The sequence below is a fragment of the Balearica regulorum genome, chromosome 6 (genome assembly GCF_011004875.1).
Source record: "Balearica regulorum gibbericeps isolate bBalReg1 chromosome 6, bBalReg1.pri, whole genome shotgun sequence".
NCBI classification, from domain to species: domain Eukaryota; kingdom Metazoa; phylum Chordata; class Aves; order Gruiformes; family Gruidae; genus Balearica; species Balearica regulorum.
The window spans coordinates 25,705,880-25,723,673 of NC_046189.1; the positions used below are offsets into that span (position 1 = coordinate 25,705,880).

The following is a 17,794-nucleotide window of genomic DNA, read 5'->3' on the forward strand; positions in this document are numbered from 1 at the left end:
CGGTCCCCATCCACGGCCGCTCGCAGCCAGGGGACTCCAGTGCAGGCTAACAGCTGGCAAAGGGGCTGGTGGCAGCCAGGGGGACGCTGGGGATGGAGCCCTCCCTGGGGTCGTGACACCGGTGGGACCTGGTGGTGACACAGGGCACGACCCAGTGCCCAAAGCGGAGGGCAGCCCCCAGGGCTGAGCTCCCAGACAAGCAAACACACAAGCCCCGTGGTGCTGGGGTGATGGTGAATTTAGGGACAGCCACGCCAGGGCTCACTGTTTGGGGGTCCCCCAGGGTCGGCCACAGCACTGCCCACCTCCAGGGCTGAGCGTGTGGGGCCTTATCGGGGCGCAGAGCCCTTTCATGTCGAGACGGCGGGCAGCGAGTGGAGCTGACGAGGACCTGTCCCCAGATCAGAGCCGCCTGGCGCTGATAGCAACCGCGGAGCCCGTTCTTAAATTAGACAAGTCCTCTGCCTCCCCCCGGCCGGCACTCCTGGCCCCTGCCCCATGGGTGGACACAGCCCGGGACATCCCAGCCTGTAGTGCTCCATGTGGGCAGCATGCTCCACACACACAAGTGCTCACACCCGTGGGCACGTCCCGTGCCCCTGAGGAGGAGGGCTGTTCAGTGACTGGGAATCACTCAGGCACTGACAGATGGGGGAGGGAGGGAGGGATAGATGTGTGAATAAGAGGATGGACAGATGGATGGGTGAGTGGCTGGCTGGCTGGATGGGCAGGTAGGTGTGGGGATGGGTGGGAAGAGTGATGCTTGTGTTTGTCGATGGATGGATGGATGGATGGATGGATGGATGGATGAGTGCACACGGAGCTCAGTAGATGGATGGAGAGATGGGTGTGAGATAGAAAGATGCATGCAGGTGTGGATGGATGGATGGATGGATGGATGAAAGGACAGATGGACAGATAGATGGACAGGAGAAAGGATGGCCCTAGCACTCCTTAGCGAGCCCCTGCGGCTCTGGACATTGCTGCTCTTTCCCAACAACTTCAGCTTCACACAGCAGCAGAAAAGGCCCAGCTCTGTCCTGGGAGAGAAGGGAGCATCCACATCCCAAGGGGAGAAAATTTGCCTTTCTGTCTTTCTTTCTCTTTCTTTCTCAAGTGCCTGACCTTGTGCCGCTGCAGCAGTGCACCCTCACTGCTAGCACAGGATCTGCTCTCCACTGCCCGGCGGGGAAACTGAGGCCAGGGAGGACTGGCTTCCAGTGCAGCAAAGCTGAAACCACCCCTCTCCAGGCAGGCATGGCACTGTGGCGAGTCCTGCTCCCTCCAGATCCCCGCACGTCCATCTGTCCGGCCACGGGAAGGACACACATTGCTTGGGCTGGGAGCGATGCCGCTGGGAGGGGGTGTCCTTGGGCCCCCCCATGGGCTGTAAACATGATGTCATGTGGCAGTGTACACAGCCCTCTCTGTGCGCGGGTCCCCGAATGGGCTTTACAAGTCCTGCGTGGGAGGCATCGACCGTGGCCCACAGCCAAGGGAACTGGAGTCCGGAGATAAAATCAGGTTTGCTTTGGGCTGGAGCAAACAGACTTTTGCAGGAGGAGTAAGGGACAGGGAGAGCAGCTGGAGGAGGGAGGACACCTCCCTGCCTCAGAGGGCTTGGTGGGGAGCAGAGGCAATGGGGGACACCCAAGCAAAGCCCGGTGCTCATCTTGCCAGTCCCAGGTCATCTCCCTTTGAGCCCACTTGACTTAGAATAACTTTGTAGGCACTTGAAGTCACTAATCAGCCGGGACCACTTGAGAGCAGCCCAGGGCTGCCTCCTGTCTCTGGAGATAAAGGGCCGCCAGCCCCGGGGCTCGCTCCAGTGTCCCACTCCCACATCCTCAGGGAAAGGTCCTGGCCCACTGGGGTCCTGCAGGGCACAAAGTGGGGGGAGCCCGAAGCAGACCTCGCTGCCAAGTGTTGAGCCTTGTGTGATGTGGGGACACACATCATTGTGCTGGTTGATTTACCTCATTTCAAAAGCTTTGTGCTGTCCCCAGGCTCCTGCCCAGGTCCAAGGGGTCAGACAGAGAAAAATGAGGGGATAGGGGCCTTTGGGAGAGGGACAAGAGGGTCCCACTTGAACCCTCTATGTAAGAGAAGAATAGCTGTCTCCAGGCCTGGGATCTGTCCCCATCCCTCTGGATCTCCCTATGGCTATTTATGGTCCCCGGGACCTCGGGTTCAGCCTTCCCTTCTCACAGCCTGGGTTTTCCTGGGGGTGAGTCAGGGGATGTCCTCCCCTGGGACACTCTGCTTCCCCCCCGGCTGTGAGAGAGCAAATGGGGGTTAGTGGAAGCAGCCCTGGGAAAAGTTTCCAGCCCTGGATGACGCTGCCCAAGTCACGTAAAGAAGCTGTCACTCTGTCCTGGCAGCCAGGGCCCTTCATGTTGGGGGCAGCACTCCATGAGCAATATGTGGTGGATGAATTGAGGGCAGAGGAGCACAGGGGTCCCATGGTGCCTGCCTGTGCACCCACAGGTCCCGCCGGTGAGGTGAGGTCAGACCTGATGATGCAGCTGTGGGACAAGTGGAGTCACAGCATCCCTGCAGCACAGGGACACACAGGATGGGACCTACCACCCCAGCTCCCCATCCCCATGGATAAATGCAGCATTTTCTCTCCTGCCTCTGTCCTGCTTGTCACCAAGCTGGGGCCAGGGCTGGCCCCGCACTGGGGGACTTCCCAGGAGCTGGCGATGCCCCCAGCTCCCCGCGGCATCCTCCAGCTGCGGATGTGTCATGGCCCAGCCGCTTCCCTTCGGAAGTCCCCGCCGACCGGCTGGGGGGGGGGTGTGTGTGTGTGTCTGACTCACCCGACACCCCCCCCCCCTTCCTGCACGGCCTCCCCCACAGCCCTGGCAGCCGGCCCCGGCGGAGCCCCCGGCCGGCCCCCGCCGCTGCCGCCCGCGGTCCGAGGGCGGTGAGCACAGCCTAGCGACGGGAGCTGGAAGGAGCCGGGCTGCCAGTGCCCCCCCACCGGGGGCGGACTGCGGAGGCAGCGGGGACCGGCCCGGAGAGCCGCTGCGGTCAGCACTGCGGTGGTAAAGCCTGCCCTTCCATAAGGCCAGGTGCGAGGTCCTGCTCCCGGTCCCCAGTACAGGCTGGGGGATGGATGGATGGATGGATGGATGGGTGGATGGATGGATGGATGAACAGCCCTGTGGAGAAGGACTTGGGGATACTCATGGATGAAAAATAGTGTATGAGCTGGTACCATATCCAGAAGGCCAATTGTATCTGGGACTGCAAAACAAGAAGCGTGGCCGGCAGGGTGAGGGAGGTGATGCTCCACTCTCATGAGACCTCACCTAAAGCATTGCTTCCAGCTCTGGGGTCCTCAGTACAAGAGAGGCATGGACCTTGTCGGAGCAGGTCCAGAGGAGGGCCACACAAATGATCAGAGGGCTGGAACATCTCTCCCATGAAGAAAGGCTGAGAAAGTTGAGGTTGTTCAACCTGGAGAAGAGAAGGTTCAGAGAGACCTTATTGCAGCCTTCCAAAATATAAAGGGGTTTATAAGAAAAGGTGGCGAGAGACTTTTCACGCTTGCCTGTAGTTTTTACTGTTTTTGCAAGGGGCAACAGGTTTAAACCTCTTGGTGGTGGGGTCCTACTCCCCAGCCAGGGGAAGTGCAGCCACAGCAGGCTGGGAGCAGCAGAGGCGTCCCCTGCCACGGGGAGCGAGGGCCGCAGGGTGGCCGGGTGCCGGGCTGGGAAGCCCCGAGCAGGGCTGGGGCCCGGGCTCCCCGCTGCTCCCGGCTCTGGGCCCGGCTGGGGCAGGGCGAGCTGCAGAGCTGGCTCTGAACAGCCATCAGGTGGCGGCAGGCGCTCACGGTTGGCTGTCCCAGCCTGGGGTGTCTGCAGGAACACGGGCGTCCGGATCCTGCACCGACAGCCCCGTCCCCGCTGGCAGGGAGCTGGCACAGCCCCCGCCCCTCCGTGAGGCAAGACCGAGAGGCGCAACAGCCACTCACGGAGCTGTGACCTGGGGACAAACCCTCCCTGTCCAGGACTTTGAACCCCCCCACCCGATAAGGGTGGTTAATGATCAGCGCTGGGATGTCCCAGCCAGAGGAGTGGTGCTGGCTGCCCCAGGAGTGACACCAGGGCAGAGCAGCGCCCTGCTTCATGGCCCCGGGACCTGGTGGCAGTGCCAGGCTAGCCAGAGGGTAGCCACATGCCTGGTGGCCCTGCTTGTGAGCTGGACAGCCTGGCCTGCACCAGGGAGCTGGGGCCATGCTCTCCCTGTCGCAATGACCAACCAAACCCACCCGCAGCTGGGCTGCCAGCAGCTGCACTGGGCACACCAAGGTCTCCCCATCCAGAGGAAGTGCTGAGAGAGGCCCTGGGACAGCTTAGACCTTGCTCCCTGGGGCACCATCCTGCACTACACGGAGACAAGGCAGGGACTGGGTATGACAGGCAGGGCAGGAGGGCTTGGGCCAGGAAGGGCAGCAGCCCTGAAGAGCAGGCCCAGCAGCAAGTCCTGTGGCACTGTGGGGTGTGCAGGGTCTGGGGTGTGGTACCCAGTGCCAGTGTGTGGTGCCTGGTGAGCCATGCCTAGCACCTGCTGGCCATATGCCATGCCTGGTGTGCAGCACCAGGTGCTGATACCGGTGCCGGTGCCACACACCACATTGTGCCCAGGGTGCTGGTCGTGCCACTGTGTGCCAGTGCAGGCTGTGAGCTGCCTGGTGTACTGTGCCATTGAGCAGTGCACAGCACGTGGCACCCCGTACCTGGTACGTGGCACTGGGTACTGCCGATGCCGGTTCCTGGTACTTCGCACCCGGGGCGTGGTGCGTGATGCTGGTGAGCAGTGCCCGGTGTACTTGCTGTACAGGACGTGGTAGTCGGTGTGCCAGAACCAGTACCCGGTATGCTGTAGCCAGTATCCACGGTCTGGTAGCCGGTGTGCAGCAGCTGGCACAAAGTGCCCGGTATGGACTGCCCGGTGCCAGGTCCCCGCTGTGCAGCACCCGGTTGCCCGTACCCGGTGCGCAGCAGCCGGTACCAGGGCCCGTACCCAGTGCGCAGCACCCGGTGCGCGTTACCCGGTGCGCGATGCTCAGTTCCCGGTGCGCGGTGCCCCGTGCCGGTACCCGGTTGCCGCCCCCGCACCGCCCCCCGCACCGCCCCCGGTGCCGCCCCCCGTCGCCCCCGGTGCTTCCCCGCCCCGCCCCGTCCCGTGCGCTGCCGACGGAGCATGGCGGGCCCGAGTGGCGGGGCCCGGCGGCTGCTGCTGCCGCTGCTCCTGCGCCCCCGCCCGCCGCCGCCGCGCAGCAGCCCGGGGCCGCCGCGCAGAACCGGGGGCTCGGCGGCGGCGGCGGCGGGGCCGGCGCGGCTGAAGGGACCGGAGGAGCTACCGGGGCCGGGGCTGCTCCGGACTTTCGTCTGGCTCTTTCTGCGCGGCTACCTGCTGCACACGCACCGGCTCCAGGTGCGCCGGGGCAGCCCGGCCCGGGGGCTGCGGGGGGGCCGGGGCTACGGGGTGCACGGGGGCATAGGGAACCTGCATGGGTGCGTGGGGCGGCTGGGAGGTGTGCGTGGGGTGGAGGGGCTCCCGGGTGGGTTGCAGGGAGGGTGCTGGGCGGGGGGGGGGGTGTTTTGCAAAGCGAGGAGTGGGTGCGTGCTGGGGGCTGGGTGAGATGGGCTCTGGGGAGGGGGAGCAGCCTACGAGTGACGGCAGGGAGTTGAGCGGCGGCGGCGGGGTGCGGGAGAGGAGGGGCTGGGTGCCGGGGAGCACCCCTGCACCGTGCGGTGATGCTGGGGCGAGAAACACAAAGAGGGGCCAGCACATAACTGAATGGCCCCAGGAGGGTCCTGCCAGACCAGGGCTGCTCCAGCATCCCCAGCCAGCCAGGCAGCCGAGGGCAAAGGTTCGGGGTTGGCTCACAGGGTCCTGGCATCCCCGGGCAGCCTGAACTGCCCTGGCTGCAACAAGCCAGAGGAGTCATGGTTTGGGGGACAGGTAGCCAGGCAGGAGTTTGGGCAGATGATACCCAGAGAGGCAGAGGTGTTTGTTTTCTTCTGTCAACACTTCCTCATACGTCTTGGATGAAGCAAGCGATGGGCTTGGCTGGCCGCGAGCCAGGCGGCATCTTCCAGCACCCTGGAGCTCTGACCCGCCGGAGGAGCATGCAGGATCAGCGCTTCCCAGTGCCGCAGGGCACCGGGCACTGCTGTTTGGAGAAGGGGCTGTCACAGGGCAGTGGGGTCTCAGGGAGAGGGCACGGGAGCTCCTTGCTGCTCGCTCCTGCCCTTGGGGCTCCAAGAGCGGCCCTGCTATGTGGACAGATGCCCGCGTACTCCGGAGGTGCCATTCCCCGGATCCCAGCAGCTCTGGCTTCTCTCAGCTCTGCTCTCCGAGGCCTGTGCTGTGTCGGGTCCTGGCTGCCAGCAGATGCTGGTGGGCAGGCTTCAACCTGGGCTTGGCCCCATGGCCCCACGCAGCGTGTTCGCCTGGCAAGCCGCCTGCGGCACTGGGGCGGCCGTCCCTCCCCCTCCTCCTGCCACCACGCACAAGGAACGTCTCCCCGTGGTGACGAATCCAGCTGAATCCGGGCGCAGGCTGCGATGCAGTCAGTCACCAAGGGAGATTGTACCACGTGTATCCCCGCAGCCGCGGGGAATGGGGACCAGGGCTTCTGTGCTAGGTCCCCTGCAGCCCCCCAGGTTTGGCTCCGCTCCGCAGGAGCTCTGGCAGTGCCTGGATGGGATGGAAAGCACCCCTTGGACATGGCCCTGTGCAGATCCACTTGCAAAGGGGCGCCCGGCTGCCCCCGAGGGATGCACTTGGGGACCATGGTGCTCCCCAGCGGGGAGGCAGGCATGGCACCCTCGGGTGCAGTCAAAGAGAGGGGAGCTGTGGCCGGCAGAGCCCAGAGCAGGGCTGATGCTGGTGGATGTCCCCTAGCTGGCTTGTGAGCCCGTGGCCCTAGGGCCATGCCCCAGGGGTGGCAGCCTGCCCTGGGAGCATCCCAGTCCTGCCCCAGCCTGGCGCTGCCCTTCCACTGCTGATCATTAACCACCCTTATCAGGTGGTGGGTTCAAGGACCCACGCAAGGACTGTTGTCCCCACATTGAGCAGAGCTGGGGCCATGCTGAAAGCAGCAGGGCTTGGGCCTCCCGACAGCCGCTGCGATGGCCCAGCATCTCAGCAGAGCACTGTGCTTGGCAATTGTCCCTGACATCCCCTCTTGATCTTGCTTCCCCAAAAGACCCACCAGGCCCTCCATGCATCTCCGCGGTGGGTGAGGGATGTACCAGCCTGTGCCGGGGGTCGGTGTCTTGTGTGCTTAGTGCTGGCTGAGGACACATGCCTGGAGATGCCAGCCCAAGCCATCTGCAGATTGTTTCAAGGATGGTGCCAGCTTGAGGGGGTCAGAGACGGGTGCTTGGGCACAGCTGGTGCTGAGGGCTCCCTGAGGTGGGTGCAGAGCATGCTGGACACATGCATGGCAGCACCAGGGAGGGACTGATCCAGCCTCAGCGCTGGCCCTGTCCCATTCACCCTGCCGTGTTCTGGTTCATCGCAGCTGATGTCCCGGCGCATTTACGGCCCCATCTGGAAGTCGACCTTTGGGCATTATGAGAACATCAACATCGGAAGCCCGGTGGTGCTGGAGCAGCTGCTACGGCAGGAGGGCAAGTACCCCATGCGGAGTGACATGGCCCTGTGGAAGGAGCACCGGGACACCCGGCGCCTGCCGTATGGACCCTTCACCGAGTGAGTCCTGCCCTGGCTGTGCTCTGTGGGGTGGCAGGCAGCTCGTGTCCCTTCCTTAGGTGTAGAGTCCAGGTGGCAGCTCACATTGCTTCCTCTCCTGCAAGCAGTGTGTCCCCCCAAGGAAGGGCATGGCCATGGGGGGTGGAAAGACCCCCAGGGTGGTTCCAGCATGATGTGGGGTGGATGCTCCAGGGGATTGGGAAGTTGCTGCCAGCCACTGCCCCCTGCCCAGCCATGCCCCTGGTGCTGAGCCCCATCCCCACGCAGGGAAGGGGAGCGCTGGTACCGCCTGCGCCAGGTCCTCAACAAGCGGCTGCTGAAGCCCTCGGAGGCGGTGCTGTACGCGGATGCCATCGGGGAGGTGGTGTCAGACCTGATGGTGCGGCTGCGGGACGAGCGGAGCCGCAGCCCCTCGGGGGTGCTGGTGGGGGACGTGGCCAACCTGCTCTACCGCTTCGCCCTGGAAGGTAGGGGGGTCATCCCCCTCGCCCCTGCCCTGCCCCGCTCTCCCCATCCCCGCAGGGGTCTGGATGCAGCCTGTCCCCCACAGGGATCTCCTATATCCTCTTTGAGACCCGCATCGGGTGCCTGAAGCAGCAAGTCCCCGCTGAGACCCAGCGCTTCATTGACTCCATCAACCTCATGTTCAAGAACTCCATCTTTGCCACCGTCCTGCCCCGATGGAGCCGCAAGGTACTGCCCTTCTGGGACCGCTACCTGGACAGCTGGGACACCATCTTCGCCTTCGGTGAGTGGTGATGATGGGGGCCCGGCACGGTGGGATCGGACCGCCTAAGGACCCTCAAAAGTGGGGCAGTCCCCAGCCACGTGTCCTTTTGGCTGCCCTCGCTCTGTCAGTGCTGGGTCCTGCTCTCTGCCCCCACAGGCAAGACCCTGATTGACCGGAAGATGGAGGAGCTGGAGGGGCAGGTGGAGCGGGGCAAGGAGGTGTCCGGCTACCTGAGCTACCTGCTGGCCAGCGGCAGGCTCACCCTGGATGAGGTCTATGGCAGCGTGGCCGAGCTGCTGCTGGCCGGCGTGGACACGGTGAGAGCTGCTGCCGGGGAGGGGGAGCGCTCCCCAGCCCCTGCGAGCTCTGGGCTGGTGGTTGGGGGGCTGATGCCCCACACGGGCAAACCCTCAGGGATCGGTCAGGACAGACCCTATCCTCCGTGCTGCTCCCTGCCCTGCTCCCTACCTCAGTTTCCCCTGTGCTCACTGTCCCTCACCCCTGGTTTCCCTGCGTGCTGGAGCAGGGGCTGTCTGGTGCCGTACTGGTGCCATGCTTGGCACAAGTCTGCTCGGGTACCAGCCCCATCTCACTCCCTTCCATGCTCTCCTCCCCTCAGACCTCCAACACGCTGTCCTGGGCCCTGTACCACCTCTCCCGGGACCCAGGTGTCCAGGAGACCCTGTACCAGGAGCTGAAAGCGGTTGTGCCAGCCAACCGGTTTCCTGGTGCTGAGGATATCCCCAAGATGCCGATGCTTCGGGCTGTTATCAAGGAGACACTGAGGTACAGCCCAGCCTTGCCCCTGTCCCAGGGTCCCTGTCAACATCCCCTTCCCCAGGGCTGGGGGCAGCCCCTTTTTCCCACATTGGGGGACGCACCAACCGGGATGGCTGGTGATGGGGGACATGGGGGCACGGGCCGGGCAGGGTGCAGGGCTGGATTTCAGTCCCACAGGGCTGAATTTCAGTCCCACAGGGCTGCATCCATCCAGCTCCTCCCTGGGGAGGGGGATGAAGCTGCTGAGCAGTGGGAGATGCTCCTCCTTGTCCTGCCTGCAGCTCTCTCCCTCTGGGATCCCCAGATAGGTCCCGTTGTCCCACTAAATCTCCCCATATTCCAGGGTCTACCCCGTGGTGCCTACCAACGCCAGGGTCTTCTATGAGAAGGACATTGTCATTGGAGACTACCTCTTCCCCAAGAACGTGAGTGGGGACTGTGCCGTGGGGACCCTTGCTGCACTCAGTGGGGCCAGGCAGGGTCATTAACCCCCCTCTTCTTGCCCCTGCAGACCCTCTTTGTCCTGGCACACTACGCGATGTCCCACGATGAGACCTACTTCCCTGAGCCCGAGCGGTTCCTGCCCCAGCGCTGGCTCCGGGGCCACGGCTCCCCCCACCACCCCTTCAGCTCCATCCCCTTTGGCTACGGGGTCCGCGCCTGCGTCGGCCGCCGCATCGCCGAGCTGGAAATGCACCTGGCCCTTGCCAGGGTGAGTAAGGACCCCCCTACCCTGGGCACCTCATCATGAGTTGGGATGGGGGTCCCAGGGGGTCCCTGAAGCATTGCAACCCCCCCCCACCTCTCCCCACAGATCATCCAGGCATTTGAGGTGCGTCCGGATCCCCGTGGTGTGGAGGTGACGTCTGTGTCCCGCATCGTCCTGGTGGCCGACAAGCCCATCAACCTGGAGTTCATCGCTCGCCCGGGGGCCCCCTGACTGCGTGCCCACCCACACCCCTCCCACCCTGGGTGCCAAGCGGGGACCCCCCACTGCCCCATGAGGAGGGGCAGGAAGGCAAACCCACCCCAGCACCCACCCCCTGCCCAGCTTGGGCCAGGGGGCTCCCAGCCCCACTGTGGGGAAGATGGGAGGGTTGAGGGATGCCCCCAAATTGCCCCTGGGGCATTAGTGTCCCCCTACCCCAAATCAGCAGGAGGCTTGGGGAACTGCTGTGCCTTTCACATGCCACGAGGGGTTTTGTCCCCCCCGTCCCGTGCCCAGCTGGGCTGTGTCGGGGACCCGGGAGCTCTGCTGGGGTTGGGGGGGAGGGGGGAGCGGGGAGGGGGCTTGCAGCCGTTTGGTGTCTCCTTCGTCCCGTCGTTGTGTAGCCGTGCCTGGATCTGTGCCTGGAGCCAGGATGTCTGGGTCTTCTCTGAACAGCTGACCTTGGCCTCAGCCACTTCTCTGTGCCTCAGTTTCCCCCTTGCCTCCCCAGGGAGGGTTGAGCCACTGGCGGGGGTTTGGGGTTTGTGCCTGGTCTGGAGGGATGGAGCCAGCCCTGGCCCCGGGCAAATGGAGCAATAAGGCAGCACATCCCCCCCCCGCGGTGGGCAGGGGGCCTGTCACCACCCGGCGTTGGCACTGCATCCCTTGGCAGAGCCAGCCAGCGCAGGGGGTGTGGAGCACCCAGGACCTTTTGTTATCAGCTGTAATTTCACTGAGATACTGATATGGGGGCACGGGAACGGGAGCAGGACTCGTTCCGGGCAACGCAGCCAGGAAAGGGGGGGGCTCAGCACTCCGGGTCCCCAGGAGGGGGCATGGGGCGGACACCCAGGGCCATCGCAGGGACTCAGAGCTGGCTGGAGCCACAGGCAGGTGATGCATTGGTGCTTGCCAGAGCTCCTGGGGGGCTGGGGTACAGGGCACCCCTGTGGTGTCCCCCCCCCACACGCACACACTTTCCTGCTACTGGGGAGCCCATCTGGACTGGGGGGAGCCACAGGCAGAAACCTTGCTGGCACCAAGGCTGCCATCCCTAGGGTGTCCCCGAGGCGACCAGCTAACAGCTCCGTTGTGGCAGTGATCAAGGCTACAAGACCTGCAGTGAGCCCATGTCCCTGTCCCCCTGGCTCTACCCGCATGGGCAGAGGTGCCACCCTCTGCCCACATCACCCCCACTGCAATGGCTCCCAGTGGGCATCCCAGGCTGGGTCCCCCCAGCCCTGCCGAGCAGCCAGCACCCCCTCCCCAGGCCGGCTCTCTCTGGAAAAGCCGTGCCCGTCTGCACCCCAGAAAGACAAGGCAGCGGTGCCTGGAGCAGGCTGCTTTATTACAAGGCTGAACAGACCAGCAAATAAATACCCCCTGCCCACCCCAAAACATGTCAGGGTCCCCATGCAAGTGCCTATCCTGGCACCAGCTCTGGTGTGGGCTGTGCCTCTGCCAGGGTGCTCCAGCCCTGCGTGACCCTACAATAAACAAGCCTGTGTGTGCAGCTGAGCCTACGCTACCAGGCACCAAGCACAGCCGGCAGGACTCTGCTCACCGGGGAGGAGTCACGACCAAAGCGCTTGAATCTGGCAGCAGGATGGGAACGGGGTGGCTAAGTCCCCTGGGGCCATGGGGGTCCTTGCACCCAGCTGTGGGCATGGCACAGCTCCTCCAGCATGGTGTCCATCGAGCATTGCCATGTGCTCGCTGGCAGGAGGCACCCCTGGGTCCTGTTTTTCCCACTCCTTGCCTCCCAAAGGCCGGCAGGATCTGCCCCGGACTCAAGACGAGCCCCAGGACCAGGGCAGGTAGATAGGCCCTCCCTGTGGAGAGCCTCTGGGGCCCGAGCCTCCTTCCATGGCCCCAGGGCCATGCAAGAGGCTCCCAAGTCAGATGAGACAACAGCACTTCCCTGGTGTCTTCAGAGCAAGGATCGGTCAATGCCTGCAGGGCGAGAGAGCGCGCGAGGCCGTAACCCCCCCGGTGTGCACCAGCACTGGGCTGGGCACCCTGCGGCACAGCCCTCCGACCTGCCCTGGCAGCCATGGGGACAGCACAGGGGACAGCGGGGTCTTGCCTCCATCCCTGGCTTGGATGCAAGCCCTGGAATAGGAGGGGATGCTGGCCCGGAGGAGGACATCCCAGTGGCCACCCCAGTACAGCCACCCTTGCGGGTAGCAGGGTTGGGGTGAGTGAAGGCACCGTGATGGGGAAATGGGGGGTGTCCCTGTGTCTGATGTGGTTAACACACATCACCCCTCAGTCGTGGTGTTGATGGGCATTGTGGGGGGAATAGGTGGGCACGAGGGTGGGCACCGGGCAGAGGGGGCAGTGGGCTCTGCCAGCCATGGCCCGTGGTCAGCTGCACTGTGCACATGGCTGATGGTGGGTGGCACATCTGGGGTGTGCAAGAGTGTGTGTGTGGGGGTCTGTCCCCTGTCTTCCCCCTAGTAATGGCACTGGAGGGGCTCAGGTCTAAGGGGGGCTTTCAGGCAAAAAAGGGTTTTTATCTTGGGGTGCATTGCACCCCAAAACCATCATCCAGCCCAAAGCCCAGGGATCTGCAAAAACTGCATCCCATATGCTGCCTGGACAGGGGGTCTGGGGGTGTCTCTGTGCCAGGTATCCCCATCCTTCCTCACGGACGCCAGGGACCGGGACCCCAGAAGGGATCCCCTGTGATCCTTGTGTCCCCCAGGGACAAGCAGCACATGGGTCCTGCCATCCCCAGCTGGGCACCCAGCAGCGCTGGACCCCAGCCCCAGCCTCCTTCATCCCCTGGGGCCGGTTTGGCTGGGGTGGAGGCGGGTGGCCTGAGCAGGGAGGTGACGAGGTTCGGGTGACCCAGCGGCAGGGAGGGGACAGGTGCGCAGTGGCGGGGGACGGCGCCTACCTGAAGTGGAGAGAAATGGAGGGTGCAAGTGAAGAAAGATGGAGCGTCGCGGGCTAAGAGTTAAGAGCATCGATACCTGCAGGAGTGAGCACAAGGGCCTGGAGGATGTCAGAGAGGGAGACGATGCCCCGCGGGTACTGGTTCTCATCCACCAGAACCAGGCGATGAACCTGTGGGCACAGGCAGAGCATCACAGGCAGGTTGGGCAGCTTGCGGGGGGGGGTGTCTGGCGCTGGCACAAGGCACCCCAGCTGCTCACTTGCTCCTTGGCGATGCGGTCGATGATGTCCTCCATGGTTTCGTGGGGGTAGCAGGTGAGGACCCCCTCCAGGCAGGTGGTGCGCTGCCGCAGCGCCTCCCGCACACTGATGTCCAGGTTATTGTAGGTCTTCTGGGCTGCCAGGTGCTGCAGGAGAGGTGGCCCTGCTCAGCACCCCAACATGTCCTGGCACCCTGTTGTGCTGGCACCAAGGGGGACACTGAGCCCTGGTGACAAACTGGGCATGATCTGTGCTGGCAGGTGCATCGGTGCACATGGGGCGGGTTTGCACAGGCACAGACAGGTGTGAGCACCCAACCAGCAGTGTGCAGGGGCCACACTTGTGCCCAGGGGTGCAAACACACAGGTTACTCACAATGACGTCAAACCGGGAGTAAAGGCCGACCACTTGCCCTGCAAGAAGAGAGAGCACAGGGGCTGCAGAGGGGGGCCCTGGGGACCACCTGCCGTGCTCCCCCTGCACCCCAAGAGACAAGCTGGTGGGAAGGGGGATTTTTGGCTGGGGATGGGGCCAGAGCCACCAGCAGAGGGACATGGGGGGGGGGGAGGGGTGTTGCTGATCCCCTCCCCAGGTACCAGCATCGTTGATGACGGGAAGGGCGGAGACCCGGCGGTCCACGAAGATCTCCAGGGCGGTATAGATGGGGGCGTTCTCAGGCACGACGGCCACATCGCGGAAGGTGCCAACACAAAGCTCCTGCACCGTTTTCTTCAGAAAGCGTGGCTTGGGGATAGTGGAGCCCTGCGGTGGGGCAGGGCAGGGCTGGGCTGGCACTTACACGTACCCCAACACCCTTGCTTGTGCCCCTACACACCCGCCACGTGTGTCCACATACAACCCTGGCACTTACGAAGATGTGGAGGAACTTGAGGATGCGCTTGTGCGTCAGGATGTGCAGGACATTGCCTGAGATGGGCTCGATGACAGGCAGGCGGTGGATCTTGTGCTTAATCAGGGAGTAGACAGCGTCGAAGAGGCTGCAGGTGATGGGGACACCGTGGGGGGGAGGATAGAGCTGCATCCCGGTCACACCGGCTGCGGGGTGTGCTCTCCCCCAGTGGGCAGGTGCTCACCTGTTGCTTGGGGAGATGTAGACCAGTGGCTTGAAGGAGCCTTGCAGGTACACCTCTGACAAGGGAGAGAGTTGGGACAGAGGGTCTCCCAGTGCCCTCATGCAGCCTCTGTGTGACATGCCCAGCCCAGCCACCCCCATCGCTCCCTGCTTTTTACCTCTCCAGGTCTCAATCTTGTGCTCTTCCACCTCGTAGATCTGCACCTGAGGGCAGGGAGATGCCCTGGTCATGGTGGCCTCATGGGGGACTGAGTGGGCTCTGGGGCACTGCCCCCTTCCCCGGGCATCCCACCCCATCATCCTGAGCGTGGGGATCACATCTTGGGTGCCAGGCAGAGGGGGACCAAGTGGACACTGGGCTGGCCCAGAGCATCCCCTGGTCATGGCCTAGTGATGAAGAGGGGACCAGAAGAGGTGGGGACAGCCCCTCCCTGCCCCATGCCTGCCTGGCACCCGTGCCCTCCCCACCACACTCACCAGGGGCGAGCGGTAGTAGCGGTGGAGGATGTTGATGAAGTCAGTGATGGTGAGCATCCCTGCAGAGATATGTGGGGCTGGCACCACTGCCCGCACCCCTCGCCACCAAGCAGGGGAAGGGGCCAAGCGGTGCAGCTGGCACTCACCCACGAAGCTCTGCGTCTTGCTGTCCCAGAGTGGAGCGGCACGTACCCCGTTGGCCACCAGTGCCACAAAGGCTTTCTTGATCTGCCAGCAGAGTGGGGAGCTGGTCAGGGGATCCTCAAGCCTGCTCCCCCCCCCAAGCCTGTCCCCGCCGATCCCCTGCTTTGTCACCTCCAGAGAGATGTCGAAGACAACGAGCTTGCAGCTGGTGGGGACGGCGTCGTAGCAGCAGTGGCTCCTCATGAAGTGCATGTAGACCTCGGCGTCAGGGCTCTGAAACTCGGTCTCTGGGTCCAGCCCCAGGATCTCATTGCCCAGTGTGAAGGTGACGGGTCTTGGGCTCCTACGCCTGTCCTCTTCTTCCTCCTCTTCTTCCTCCTCCTCCTGCCCCTCCTCACTGGGGCACAGGGCCTCTGGGAACCCTGCGGGCAAACCCGCCGCAGCCCTAGCCAGTGAGCTGAGGTGCCAGGTCTCAGCACCCTCCTGCCTGGAGGGAGCGGGCGGATACTGTGTGTGGGGGGCTCCCCACAAGACCCTCCCCATTCCCCACTCCACAGGGGCGGCACACAGCGCTGCAGCTCTCCAGCCTGGGGGCACCGGGAGCTGCTGGGAAGGAGCTGAGGAGCAGTGAGAGGAGGGGTATGGACAGGGTGGGCAGAGGACCGATGTGCTCATTGCATGAGTGAGCCCCCCCCCCCCGCACAGGCGCTGCCTGCTACCCACCTTCCTCCTCGGGGCGGGCAGCGGCATCCAGCAGCGCCACCTGATGGGGCACAGTTGGGGGGGGGTGGTCAGCAGGAACCAGCCTGGCCTTTCCCCACCCATGGGTGCTGCCTGCACCCACCCGGCTGCCCCGCCCCCTCCCCCCCCCCAAGTCCAGCAGAGGGTACCGTCCTTTCAGGGTGGGGATGCAGGCTGGGCTCAGCCCCCAGCCCCCCCACGGAGCCCCCTGCCTGACTTAGACCCCCTGGAGTCAGCTTGCCGCCATGGTGGCTCCAGCCCAGGACTCCCAGCTTGTGCCCCGACTCTGGGGAGGCAGCGGGGGTCCCCGGGTCCAGGCAGGGGATGGCAGAAACCCCCGGCTCCTCTCTCCGCTGTCGGAGCCGAGCGTGTCCTGCAGCGGCTCTTGCACCCATCCTCTCCCTTCTCCGACCCCAAGGTGTAAATCCCGGTCCTGCTTCCTCCCCGTGCCGGGAGCCCTGCCAGCCCCACCTGCTCCCCGGGGACCAGGTCCGCCCCGGGAGACCCTACAATAACAAGTGGAGCAGCCCCAGATGGGAGGGAGGTAAGCACGGCCAGCCGGCTGACCCCGTGCCCCCTGGTCCCCAGGAGACCCTACCATAACAAAGCGGCACGCGCAGCGGGAAGAGCAACCCCGTAGCACAAACCCGCTGGCAGAGCCAATGTTTACGAGCCACCCTACACTAACCAAGGGACAGGGACTGCTCCCTAGGGAGCCCAGAACCAAGCCCGGGAAGGCGGCGACCCTACGCTAACGTCCCCCAACACTTCCCAAGGGGCTGGGGACAGCCGGGGCAGGCAGGCGGGCCAGGCTGCGCTCTGCGTCCTTGTCCCCACGGCTGCCTTGCTATGGGAAAGGGACCGTCAACCGCCCACGTCCCCTGCCCCCCAGGGGTGACCTGTCCCCAAGGGGGGCCCGACAGCCCCCCACCCGCCCCGGCAGTACCTGGGGTGCAGCGGGGCTGGGGAGTTGCTCCATGCTGACTGCGGGGCAGCGCTGCTATTCTGGGCCCGTGGCTGGCGGGGGCCTGGCAGATAGGGTGTCAGCGAGCAATGCCAGCCATGCCCCCGCCACCGCCGGGGCGGGGGGGACGGGACACCGCTGCCACCACTGCCACTGCGGTGCAGCGCCCACAGCCGCTGTGCTGCCCTGCAACGGGGGCTGGAGGGGATGGCAGTGGGCCCGGGGACAGTGCTGGCACCGGGGACGCAAGGGAGGGGGGGTGATGGAGAGACAGCTGGGGGCAGAAAACCTGTCCCCCCACTTCGCGGACCCCATCCTCCAGGAGCGGTGCTCAGTGCCTGCCAGGATGCAGCCCTACAGGCCGAGATGCCACCCCCGCACCCTGTCCTGCAGCATGAGTGGGTGGGGGGGCACAGCATCCCCCCACTGCCCTGGGCATGCTGGAGGAGGGCTGGATCCGGTCACAGGCTTGGCAACAGCCAGAGCACCCGGGGACCCCTTGCCCCTGACGCTGCCCCATCCCCACCTGCTTGCCCCTGCCTGCAGCCCTGCCCGGTGTCCTGCTGCAGTTCAGCCATCCCTGGCCACACCGGGTCTCACGGCAGGGGCAGCCGGCGCCTGCCAGGGAACCTCCTTCCTTGCCCGTGGGGCCACCCCTCCTGCCCTCCCTCCGCTTGCTCCCAGCTCCATTTCTATTTCAGGAAGGTTCAAGTAACCCCTTGGCCGGCAGCCATGCCAGCCCGGCAGCAGCCGTGGGCAAGCGGGCTGGTGGCTGGCGGGCCAAAGTGGCTCTGGCTGACTTCCAGGGGGGCAGCTGGACCCTGACCCGTGGTGGGGTGTTAGGAAAAAAGTCCCTGTATCCCAAGGCAGGGAGGAAGAGGAGGGACAAGGCAGGGGGCTCACTGCTGGGGCCAGGCCAGGAGGGCTGGGATGGGACGAGGACACAGCAGCCGCCCTGGTCCCAAGTGGCCCTTGTCCCGCGGTGGGACGGGGCCAGGCCCTTACAGCTGCGCCCAGCCGAGCAGCCTGGCTCCAGCC

At 64.7% G+C, this 17,794-nt stretch overlaps 2 protein-coding genes across 5 annotated transcripts; one reads left to right on the forward strand and one right to left on the reverse strand.

Annotated features, from left to right (window-relative positions):
- The first annotated feature begins 5,174 nt into the window (after positions 1-5,174).
- CYP27A1 (cytochrome P450 family 27 subfamily A member 1) lies at positions 5,175-10,650 on the forward strand. The gene is made up of 9 exons (XM_075756916.1): positions 5,175-5,448; positions 7,547-7,737; positions 8,005-8,204; positions 8,288-8,485; positions 8,624-8,784; positions 9,087-9,253; positions 9,591-9,672; positions 9,759-9,959; positions 10,062-10,650. The coding sequence occupies exons 1-9, from the start codon at positions 5,215-5,217 to the stop codon at positions 10,185-10,187; spliced, it is 1,560 nt and encodes a 519-aa protein (XP_075613031.1). The 5' UTR covers positions 5,175-5,214; the 3' UTR covers positions 10,188-10,650.
- A 924-nt stretch (positions 10,651-11,574) lies between these two features.
- PRKAG3 (protein kinase AMP-activated non-catalytic subunit gamma 3) lies at positions 11,575-16,886 on the reverse strand. Of its 4 annotated transcripts, none has more exons than XR_012836148.1 (12): positions 16,739-16,885; positions 15,773-15,814; positions 15,223-15,483; positions 14,908-15,135; positions 14,589-14,634; positions 14,432-14,486; positions 14,209-14,335; positions 13,934-14,099; positions 13,713-13,750; positions 13,337-13,483; positions 13,078-13,247; positions 11,575-12,128 (listed from the first exon to the last, which is right to left on the reverse strand). XR_012836148.1 is itself a non-coding variant. In XM_075756917.1 (12 exons), exons 1-12 carry the CDS (start codon positions 16,769-16,771, stop codon positions 12,106-12,108), a joined length of 1,260 nt encoding a protein of 419 aa, XP_075613032.1. In that variant the 5' UTR covers positions 16,772-16,886; the 3' UTR covers positions 11,575-12,105. The 4 variants fall into 4 exon arrangements, 3 of the variants coding, with proteins under 3 accessions (XP_075613032.1, XP_075613034.1, XP_075613035.1); XM_075756917.1 differs by having other exon boundaries at positions 13,154-13,247; positions 16,739-16,886; XM_075756919.1 differs by having other exon boundaries at positions 11,575-13,247; positions 14,908-14,966; positions 15,054-15,135; positions 16,739-16,882.
- Between the last annotated feature and the right edge of the window lie 908 nt (positions 16,887-17,794).